We start from the raw sequence: 12,322 nt of genomic DNA on the forward strand, positions 1-12,322 counted from the left end.
CACATTTAAAGCAGCTTTATTATTAACAGCAAAAATGCTGAAAATACGTGAAATGTCCATCAAGTGGTAAATGGATACAATGACATAAGCATAAGAGAATACTAAACAATAAAAATTACTAATATGTACAGTAAGGATATACGTTATCTCAGTGCTTTATATTAAGTGAAAAGGGCTGGTCATGTAGAGTGTATGAATTCATTACTGGAAATCCTAGAAAAGACAAAACTATTGATAAAAAGCTGATCACTGGGTGCCACAGGGTAGAAGTGAGGCAAGGGCAATTTTGCCTGCAAAAGCAACAAGAGAAAATTTTAGGTTGATGGGAATGTTCTACATCAAGATGGTGGTGTTAGCTACATGATTTTATACAGTAGATAAAATACACTGAAACTACTCTTAAATTGGCTAATTATATATAATACCTTAAAGCTTCAAGAAAGCATGGGAATATATCAAAAACTAACAATGGAAACATGATTTACTTTGCTGGACACATTTTCTAATATTGGCAAGATATTTTTTTTTAAATCAGAATAAAATGCTGTTTAACAAATAGGATGATTACAAATATATGGATATACAACGTAATTATAGTTACTTAATAAATACAAACTCAGTGTTGAGAATGGGAAGAAATGTGCCATCATTTACTTAGTCTGGGTGCAGGGATACTGAAATAATTTTAAAGTAGATTTTGTTTTACAAATGCAGTAAAATATAGTTTGCAATTAATTCACTTAAAATTATCTAGAGCTTTTTTTTCCAGGGCAGTTAATTAGGAAGGTATCATACACATGTACTTCAATGCTCTTAAAACATTATGCAGTGATATATTTCATTTCTCCTCATAAGTTTGTTTCAGTGTTTTTTCCAACTTATTCTCTGTTGTGCAAAGGGATAAAACACACAGGCTTTCATTCTTGATGACCTATTTTTTAAGAACACCACAAAAGTCATTTTGAGGCTTGGAATGCACTTTGCAGTTAGCAGTCCTAGTTTGTAATCAAGAGAAACAAAATCTTCAGAACACCTGCAATTCACCCTCCACCCTATTTAGCTTTGGCAGAGATCAACAGGAGGTGACAATACCACACTTATCTTTGTGAACTACTCATCTGTAAACAGTTCTGAAATATGCTTTCATTGCTATGGAGAATAAATACTTGCTTGAAACACACCTTGACTTTAGGGTCAAAACTAATAGCTATAGTACTGTAATACCACTATCACTATAAGAGTTCAGGGACAGACAGTTTTAGTGAGACAATCCAAAAGAACAAAATTAGAATGCAAAACAATCAAATCTTTGTGCACAGTGCCAGGTGACATACACTCTGGCATGGGAGCAATAGCTGAACCAGTACAGTCAGCAAATCCATGGCCATATTATGCATATACCCTGGTCATCTCACTAAACGAGGGAAATAAGACCAAACCTGATTATCTTACAACGAGAAAACCAACATCATTAAGCTAGAGTTAGTGACTTGAACAAGGAACCAAGAGTCAAAACACTTAAAAAACCAACAGCTCTAACCATCCTGAAATTAGCCATGTTTTGTCACAGTCCACCAAGAGTGTAAAGAAGCAGAAGAATGGTGTAGTATAGGCTGGAGATGTGGCTCAGTAATCCAGCACTTTTGTCTAGCATGTGTGAAGCCCTTGGCTCAACCATCTCCAGAATCCTCTGTACAAAAATTAAATGGTAAAATAGATTATTAAATGTTAAAAAATATTTCATGGACAAATAGTAACAAAGACTATGTGAGAATTATATGCATCAGACACTAGTCTATGGTCTTTTACACACATATTACCAAGTTTAATCCTCACAACCTTTACCTCACAACCTTTACCTGCCCTTCAGATAAGGAAAAGAGGCTGAGCTAAGACAGAACCTCTGCCATCATATCCAGACATGTGCTCAGTTGCTACACTATGCTACACAGGGCAGGAAGTTGGTATAAGAACACTTTTAAAAAGTTAAAAAACAAAAGAAACAAACAAAAATAACACTAAGTGAGCCGAGTGATAGGTCGAACTCTAGAAAACAAACCAAGAAGTTAGCTGAGATTTACACATTGTACATTTTATTAAATACTGAGCTTTATTACAACAAATTTACTTGTAATAGAAGTTCATTTTTAAAAATATGGTTGTACTCAAATTCTTACTTCACACTGCTTTTTGGCCAAACATTCTATTCTTACTGTCTCTAGACAGTCACTATGGACAGAAAATTAATTTTGCATAATGGCATAAAGGAATTTGTCAATGTTACAACACTTAATATATGGAAGAATACTCCCGAAGTGTGGACATATCTACAATAGAGTATATGATCAGAAAGCATACTGCTTTTCCCAGTGTCTTTATAGATGACACTGTTTAATCATGCACATTAACTCTTTACTACCCACTAAAAGTTTCTATCTTACACACAACAGCGATTCAGAGCCCAAGGCTTGACATTTTGCCAAAAACTAAAAAAGAGAAAAAAAAAGAGAGAAACATGAACATCAGGATGAGTTTTAGGCCATCACAGAAAGCTGTCAGCTGTAATATCCCTCCTGTGACCGTGGTGGCAAGTTCCTTGGAACAGCCTTTTCCTGTGTTTTGATCAAGTCTAGAATAGCTGACAGTACTGCACAGTCTCTGGACTTAGTATCATTCCAGTCTACAGGATGAGGGCATTCAATCTTCTCTTGCAGAAGGATATCCAGTTCCTTTCTTAGCCCCTAAGGTTGAAGGAAGCAGACAGGCTCATCAGGGAAGATGGATTTTTAGACAATATCAAAGACAAATGTTACTGTAGCAGTGACAAGGATTTTTATACGCTATTAGAAAGGAAGGCAAAATATCTGTAGAGCAACCAACTAAATGTATGGTTAAAAGATTCAAAGTTTCATCCTTAAAAGTCTTTGGAAGAATATATTACTACATCAAAAAGAATTTGGAAAACTAAAATTGGTCAACACTACTGGCTCTTTTGCAATAGAACAAGAAACATTCTTTTTAAAAACATTTATTTATCCTGAGGATCACATGATGTGTGCCATGGACTGTGTATGGAGGTCAGAGAACAATGTTCATTAGTCAGGTACATACTTCCACCATGTGTGTGCATCAAGGACAATGTTTCAGGCTCAGCTGCAAGCTGCTTTACATGCTGGCCATCTGGTGGCCCCCAAGATCACATATTCACTTGCATGCAAACTTACATACAGACAACCATTAACATTAGTCACCTTAACAAGATGGGCAATTCTTTCTGGAGACTGAAACACAATCCATTCATCTACAGCAATAACTTCCTGACCATTATCTTTCTGGATGGAAATATCTCCCCCAAAGAACAACAGGCAGTATGGTGAAACTTCTGTACAGTCGTACAAGTAAATCTGTAAAGAGCGTTAACGTAAAAGGTGCATGAGGACGCAAGAAAGGACTACTACCATACCAATTCAACATCACAAGCATTGATCAGCTTCTTTCCAAAATAGGTATTAACTTGCTAATGTGATTTTGAAGATTAATTTTGAAGAAATAACATTTTAAGTAAACCATTCTTAATTCCTTGAGATTTTATTTTTTTGTTCTAAAGCATATGATTTCCCTTGAACATTTTCTGAATGTCAAAACTAGTAAAAAACAATAAAGCTAAAAATATTTTATTTCTATATCAACATATAAAAATAGAACCCACTTACTATTCTGATCACTACTAAGCCTATTAACTTATTATATAGATGGATATATTGTCCTGCCAACAAATCTTTACATAATGCACACTCCTGACAGCACTTCTTGAAAGCAGGCTCTAAAGAAAAACCACATAAATCAAATAACTGATATACTTCATGAAAATATACAGAAAGTACATTACTCATAGAAAAAAGCTTTAATTTATCTCAGAAAAAATAGAATTTTGAAAGTAGAAAATTAGAAACCTATAACACTGACATTCAGATTTACAATTATGTTAAATGTTCACTTACACTGCTTGTCCTCATCTTCAAGTGATAGATAAGCCAGTTATAGTGGAAGTCTGTTTGCTCCACATTGACAGACTTAGGATGAATAGAAACCAGACCATCAGACTTTGTGTGAACTTTTACCCTTTAAAAAAGTTATAATACAGTTCATAAGTGTCTTAAGGGATTTTCCCCTCATTACTACAAAAAATTACTTTAAAAATAGGTAGCTTAGTAAAAATCAAACAAAGGAAGCAATCTTTAAAAGTGTACCACACATGAATTTAGTACATGTGTACAATATATACATCTCAATCAGCTCCTGAGGAAAGTAAAATTTTATAAAGGGCAGGTGAAAATACATGAGCAAAATATGAATGTCCTACACCATAACAATGAATCCCCTTAGAGTTTTAATAATTTAACACAGCAGACAGATAACAGACTGTTCCTTAATGGTGTTAGTATACAGCACACAATGAAAGCATGAGAAATGATTAGGAAGGAGCTTGTTCTAAGAGTCTACATTTTACTATGACCATCACCATAATGACCACTACCCTTAAGTCATACAGTAACTGTGAAATAATCAACTAAAACCTTCCAGTGGTTAACTGTATTCCCAGAAGACCACAAAAAATTAAAATTTTGTTCAAAAAGAGACTTTTGATAAAACTGATTTTTAAAATTTCTTTTAGATTTACTTAATGTGCCTGAGTGCTTTGCCTGCATGTATATATGTGCAGCACTTGTGTGCTTGGTGCCCACAGAGGCCAGAGGAGGGCATTGGATCCCCTAAGACTGGAGTTACAGAGTTTTGAGTGGCCATGTGGGTGGTGAGAATAGAACCTGGATCCCATGGAAGAGCAGACAGTGCTCTTAACTGCTGAGCCACCTCTTCAGTCCCTTTAAAATGTTTTTAAATGCCTTCCATTCACTCAAATTTCTCAATTTCAAAAATAGATATATTTGGAATTAAGACATTTTGGCAGTTTACTCTTTGACTTCTTAGGGGGCTTTCTTATTATTACAGTGGTTTATTTTGTGGGGGGCAGGAGTGCATGTGTGACAGTAGGGTGACAACTAGGACCAGTCTCTCCCTTCAAGATGTTCGTTTCAGGGAGGAGTATTGTGGAATATTATTTTAAGATCTGTTACATTTGTTTATACTGTGGAACATTTGTTTAGTGATACAAAGATGTGTTGCATTCTTTAATCGTGCATTTGTTTAACTCTGTGAAGCTGTGTTACTTTGCCTGTCTAAAACATCTGATTGGTCTAATAAAGAGCTGGACAACCAATAGTTTGGCAGGAAAGAGTAAGTGGAGCTGGCAGGCAGAGAGAATAAATAGGAGAGATCCAGGGGAAAAAGATCAAGGAAAAAGAAGGAGCAAGGAAAGGACGAGGGGAGGACATGAGGGGCCAGCCACCCAGCCTCACAACCAGCAATGGAGTAAGTAAGGAAAAAAGATATAGAAATAGAAAAGGGTAAAAGCCCAGAGGCACAAGATAGATGGAATAATTTAAGGAAAGATGGCTAGAAATAAGCTAAGCTAAGGGCACCACAGTTTGAGAATCACTGCCCTAGAACAGTATCCTAATGATGGTCATTTTTGGCAGTCTATATTTTCCATTTTTATAATCACAAGATACCCAGCATTTTCATTTACATTAATCCTAATATTTCACATATTACTATACAGTTTTAAACCACAATTTTCCCACTGTTACTAGACACCTATTCTATTTGCTACACACCTGTAGATTAAAAAGTATCTGTAATCAATTCTGTAGGATAAACTCAAATTAAAATCTGAATTTAATCAATGAACTGTGCTGTGCCAATGACTACTGAACATCTTCCAAAGGGTAACAACAATTCAATACCCCTTGGCCTCTTCTGACTCTCAGTACCCTCACCAGAGTACACCATGAAGCAGGAAAATTCCTTATGTCCAACTGGTACTAAGGCTACATAGACATAGATTCCACTTCTCCAAAGAATGAATTTTATTTATTTATTTGTTTGTTTATTTATTTATTTAATTTTATTTGAATAGCTATAACAAAAATATCCTTTTTTTAACAAGGAAAAGGAAAATATGTACATATAAAACAAAATCTATTCCAGCCAATTTCTCCTTAGGCATTGTTCCTCATACTGCTCAGTCAGCCTTGAATGTTTACAGAAGTTCCATGTTTTACTAACCTGTTTTGTAAATGGGTGATCATATGAGTGACTAAATCTGTGTGTGAGGAATTATTACTCAATAATTCCTATGCATCTAAATTATCAGACATGCCAAGAATCCAGCAACAAGAGTGAGAGTACATTTCTATTAGAGGGTTCCAAAGCTGAAGAAAGAGCTGCAAGCAGTTGATAACAATCTTCAATGCTTACATTTTTCTTTTTTTACCCAAATTTAGTCGGATTTTAGCAACTTTGGGATATAAACCAGCACAGATGACAGCTTTAATTATCTTCTCATTATCTATTGGGAGTAGGAAAGTAGAGGGGGAGAAAAGTAAAATACTTAGACAGTGGACCATTATTGGCAAGTGATTTACACTGTGTGTGTGTGTGTGTGTGTGTGTGTGTGTGTGTGTGTTTTGCTTTGCTTTGCTTTACCTGAATTTATATTAGCTTTAGGATCTTTGGGACTTCTGCTGCTTACAAATCCAGCTCCAAGAAGATGCTCAGCAAACTGTCCCTTCATGTTATGCAGCATCTAGAGGGGAATGGTAACAAACAGCTAGAAACCCTTCACACACAGCCTATAAATCATAAGCAACTCAATGTAGTTTTTTGCTTCATCTGCTTTACAGAAACACTGGTATAAAAATGTGATGCATTTAAGACAAGATTTAGTTTTAGCTATATGTGTGTGTATATTTCTTGTGAGTCTGAGTGCCTGTGGAGGCCTGAAGGCTTGAGACCACTTACAGCTAGAGTTACAGGAAGTTAAGAGCCACCAACACACATGTGCTGGGAACCAACTTGGGTCCTCTGCAGTAAGAGCTTTTAACTGCTGAGCTATCTCTGCAGCTCAGCTCTTAAATGTGATCATTTAAGGAGGGAATTAGTAAATCACAAAACTGTAAATAAATTTTACTAGAATTTAACTGTATTCTACTGTCTATTCTTTTTGATTGTTTTGGTACTCTAATAACAGAGCTGAATGTTTTTTAAAATACATAGCCTGCAAGTCTAAACTATTATTTGGTGGGGGAAAAATGCAAAGAATAATGAATAAAAGGGGAAAAAACCCACTAATGTTTAAATCCATTAATCCATTTTGCAAGACACTTGAGTTTTGGAATTGCTCTTAACAAGCAGAAACAACAACAACAAAACAATTACCAATATCAACTACTGTTAACATACTAACACAGGAGTATTTTCCTTAAGAAAAACCATGAGTTAAGCAGAAATGATGGGTGGCTCAGTACAGAGAAAAAAATGTTCCTTACCTCAGTTATCTTCATAATCATTAATATGGTAGACACTATGTATACACACCAACAGAAGAATCAGAAAGAAGCATAGCTTAAGATGAGATCTACTGTGTTTTGTTTCTTACTTTTGCTTATTAGGTTTTTGAAGCAGAATTTCATATAGCCCAGGTTGGCCTCATACTATGTGGCTGAGGCTGGCCCTGAATTCCTGATCCTCTTTCTGTCTTTACCTCCTGAGTGGTAGGATTACGGGCATGTCATACAACTTCCACCTTGAGATCAGCCTTTAGAATTAGAAGGTGTTTTTCGCCAAGCATTATGATACAAGTCTGTAATCTAAGCCACTTGGGAGACCAAGAAAGAAGTAAGCGCACCAGGACGGCCTGGGCTGCAAGCAAGACTGTCTCAAAAACAAGTTTTTATAAAGTGGAACTAACTTTAGTTCAAATTAAAGAAGTTCCACAGAAATGAAAATCAATTTGTTTTTACAACCACAGAAATGTTTTCTAATGAATTCTTTCAACAAAGAGATTATAATACATAAAACTAGCTACATCTAAGTATTTCTTTTGACAAAAGGTACAACTTGGGTTTCTCCATGTAATTCTTCTAAATGAGTCTGATAACCACCTCCTCCTGGTCATTATAGCATTGTAATTTTAGGGAAACCATCTCTACATACAGTCCTCAAGTGTAGTTCCCTCACTACCTTGTGCTCCTTTTATATCTAAACAATTTCAGCAAGCACTGTCAATCATGGGGCATGCTAGCTCCACAGTTGAAATCTTCACTGACTCCTTGTCAGTGACTGTTTTCAGGAACTCAAGAGAACAGCATTTCTTGAGTGCTCGTCATCTGTCACACACTTGACATATCTCTCAACTTGGATTTAGCCATCTTTCTACAATACAGTACATTTCATTTTTCCATTTCAGGGAACTGTCATTGATACATGTCTGGGTAAGTATCTACTACACATGATACCTATACAGTAATACTCACTGCACTAATGAATCAGTCTTGTCCTTAACTTTTATTTATCACTTGAACTTTGTGTTTTCTTAGCTGCATTCATATTCTGAAACCCTAAAGCTTTCCTTCATGCAAATAATTTGCTTTCTAGGAGTCTGTTTTGTTGGGCTCTTCAGTCTTCAATTTGGTTTCTTAGCAGCCCCGATCCCCTACTTGCCTAAAATTTGCTCTTACTGCCTTCTTTTCTTTTCTTCTCTTCCTTTTACTGAATGGACAATCTTTTCAGTAACCCTATATATACTATGAAATAGTTGTTAAGGTATTTCTATTGAAATATATCCTTTGTATTTTTTTCTGTAGCATCTTTTCTGAGTTGTCCTGTCTCTTTTCACTCTGCTGATGACTGGGCATTTTTTAAATTAGAATGTTAATTCTTGACACACACATATACTCTGTATGTAGTTAATTTTACTACAGATATGAATGGACAAAATGTCTGCATATATCCTAATCTAGTATACATAATTAGTGCAAGTCTTTCAGTGTTACCTGCAGTGTGTTTGGAGACAGAAAATATTCCCAGCAGTAGTCTTTTTCATATCTGAAACCACGTCGCTTAGCTTCTTCCCAACCCTATTGGACAAAGAAATGACAAAACTCACTTACATGGTTCTCTATACCAAAGATACTTAGCAGTTTCCATCTCCATTTTATTAACAGTTTAATTCACTGTATGTCCCATATTTTCTGTGAAAACATCATAGAACTTTAACTTTTGACAAAAAAACCTAAGCTCCTTACAATCCCAGTACGTAACACTGTTACTGATGTACAAATCAGTAGAAGTTATACAAACATATTGTGAATTTTACACAAAATCTTTCCACTGTATATCAAGTATTTATCAAAAAAGAGTATTAGTAAATAAATTTCAATGTTAGCATACATTTTCAATTTCAAAAGCATGGCTTTCTTAACTAGAATAATAAAAGGGGTGGGGGGAGCTGGAGCAATGGCTCAGCAGTTAAGACACTGGCAGCTCTTCCAGAAGTTCAATTCCCAGGAACCACATGGTGGCTCACAACCATCTGTAATGGGATCTGGTGCCCTCTTCTGGGACGCAAGCAAGCATATGTGCAGATAGAGCACTCATACACACAAAATAAATAAATAAATGAATAAACACATAAACACACAAATAAACAAACAAACAAATAAAGGAGGAGGAAGAAAAGAAGGAAGGAGAGAGAGAGAAAGAAGGGAGAGGAGGAGTGGTCAGCAAAATGCTTAATAGGTAAGTCTCTTCATCCAAGTTTGACAGAGTTAGATCCCTTGATCCCTATAAATGAAAGGGGAGATCAAACTCACACAAACTGTTCTGACTGCCCCATACAAATGCTGTGACATGTGTACCAACATCACACTCCACCAACAAAAATTAAAAAAGCTAAAAAAAGAAAGAAAAGGAAAGGAAAGGAAACAAAGAAAGAGATAGATTAAATGAGTTCTGGGCGAGCCAGATCTTGCATATCCTTTATGAGAATCTAATTGGGTAAGCCCTGCTGTGGGATGTCTTTCTGTATGCTGTGAATATGTGTTGCTATGATTGGTTAATAAAGAAGCTGCTCTAGCCTATGGCAAGTCAGGTTATAGCCAGGCAGGAAATCCAAGAGAGAGACAGGAAGAAGAAAGACAAAGGCAGATTAAATGCAGCCTGTCACCCAAGGAACAACATGCCAGCAGACCAGTAACACCACAGCCACGTGGCAACTTACAGATTAATAGAAATGGGTTAATTTAAGATGAAAGAGCTAGCTAGCAAAAATTCTTAGCCATAGGCCATACAGCTTGTAATGAATATTAAGCCTCTGAGTGATTATTTTATAAGCAGTTTGGGGACTATGGGTAAGAGAGATTTGTCCAGACCCCAGGCTGGGCAGGACACAGGAAATCTTCCGACTACAAAGCCCATCTGACCTTGTCCCCCATACACTCTTCTCAAACCCCTAGATTGAGCACAGGTGCCAAACCCAGTACCCTGGCCTGTTTGGCCACCACTCTTTGTGTGGCCTCCCAGCCTCTAGACACCAGCCACCATCAACCTTCAGGCTCCATACAGACCCCATATCTTGTGCCAGGGTCTAGTCTGTGAGTCTACCCAATTCTTTCCTCCATGCACCCTCTCTGACCCCCAGATGTACACAAGAACTCCAGGCCTGGGTTGGGATACACATCCTGTACTCCAGCCCTGTTTCCTGTTGTCAACCAGACTTCACTCCACCTAAGCCATATCCAAGCTTTAGGCCCCAGCTAGCCTTCACATCCTGTTTATCGTCTCAACATGCTCTGCGCATATCAGACACATTCAACAAAAGAAGTCCACACACCTATATCACTTGACAAAAATTACAAACAATATGAAAGATCAAGGCAGTATCTTGCCCCACAAATCCACTAGTCTTAATAGAACTATTTGCCAATGAGAATTACCTACATGAACCCCAGAACACAGAATTTAAAAGAACAATCACAAATATCAAAGAACTAAAGGAGCTTAAAGAAGACGCAAGGAAAGAGCTCAATGAACATAAAGAGAATAAACACCTGAGTGACTAAGAAAACAGAAACATAAGGCTGATGGAAATGACAAAGACAATCCAGGACTTAAAATCAGTATTCAACAAAGAGACAGAAACATTAACTTGGGCTAAAATGAAGATAAAATTGAAAACCCAATAACCCAACCAGCAAATTCAAAGGAAAGCCTTACAAGAAGAATGAATCAAGAAGAAAACAGAATACAGAGCTAGAAGATAAAGTAGGATCTACACCAAATAAACAAGGTATACGAAAAATTTTTTAAAAAGCACAAGAAAGGAACATGCAGGAAATGTGTGACACCTTAAAAAGATCAAACTTTGGAATTATAGGGAAGAATAAGGAAGAAGAATCCCTGGTCAGCTGCAAAGACCAGATCCTCAGCGAGATCACAGAAAAAACTTCCCCAAACTAAGGAAAGACACACTCACACAGATTCAACAAGCACACAGAACACCAAACAGACAAGATTAGAAAAGAAAATCCCTACAACATATCATAGTTAAAACACTTATGTACAGAACAAGGCAAGTGTATCAAAAGCAGTAGGAGAAAAAAATGGAATTCATATATAAAGGAAAACCCATCAGAATAACAGTTGTTTTCTCAGTGGAAACTTTGAAAGTCAGACAAGTCTAGAGCAAAACAGTCCAAGTTCTAAAAGATTAAGACAGCAAATTTAGGCTAATATACCCAGCAAAGCTAATCACCATGGCTGAAGAAGGAAAAACTTTCTACAACACAAACAGCATAAGAAAAAATGATACTAAGCAGACAAACCAAAGAAAACACAGGAAGCACTCTGAGGAGAGAAGTAAGTGCAGTCAAGAGAAATCACTGAAGCAGAAAATACTATCAAGGGCACAGCACCATCAAAACGAACTGCAATCAACACATAACCTTCCGATAATAACCTTAAATATTGAGCCATACTACTAGAATTAAAGACACAGACTAATCCAACAATAAATAGCAGATGATTTCAATAACCCACTTTTCCCAATAGATAGGTCATCTGGACAAAAAACAAACAAACAAAAACTAAGCAAAGAAACATCAGAATTAAGTAATGGACTGAACAGAAAAAATATTCCACTCAAACAAACACCACAGAATACACATTGTACTTAGCAGCACATGGAAGCTTCTCTAAAACAGACCACATCCTAGGACACCAAACAAATCTTAACAAATAAGAAATACTGAAATAACTCCATGCATCCTAGCTGACCACAATGTAATCAAATTTAAAAATCAACTCAAACTAATCTCTAACAAACAGACAAACTCATGAAAATCAAACAAATCATGACTAAATG

At 36.3% G+C, this 12,322-nt stretch overlaps 1 protein-coding gene across 1 annotated transcript in view; it reads right to left on the reverse strand.

Annotated features, from left to right (window-relative positions):
• Dhx36 (DEAH-box helicase 36) overlaps positions 1–12,322 on the reverse strand; it is a 45,159-nt gene continuing 32,837 nt past the window's right edge. The window contains exons 20-25 of the mRNA XM_028894529.2: positions 8,955–9,038; positions 6,607–6,706; positions 6,379–6,469; positions 4,002–4,122; positions 3,252–3,404; positions 1–2,741 (exon numbers count right to left, since the gene is read on the reverse strand). Coding sequence (XP_028750362.1) covers positions 2,556–2,741; positions 3,252–3,404; positions 4,002–4,122; positions 6,379–6,469; positions 6,607–6,706; positions 8,955–9,038 — 735 coding nt within the window. The 3' untranslated portion in view covers positions 1–2,555. The remainder of the gene's footprint in view (positions 2,742–3,251; positions 3,405–4,001; positions 4,123–6,378; positions 6,470–6,606; positions 6,707–8,954; positions 9,039–12,322) is intronic.

The sequence above is a fragment of the Peromyscus leucopus genome, chromosome 6 (genome assembly GCF_004664715.2).
Source record: "Peromyscus leucopus breed LL Stock chromosome 6, UCI_PerLeu_2.1, whole genome shotgun sequence".
Taxonomy (NCBI): Eukaryota; Metazoa; Chordata; class Mammalia; order Rodentia; family Cricetidae; genus Peromyscus; species Peromyscus leucopus.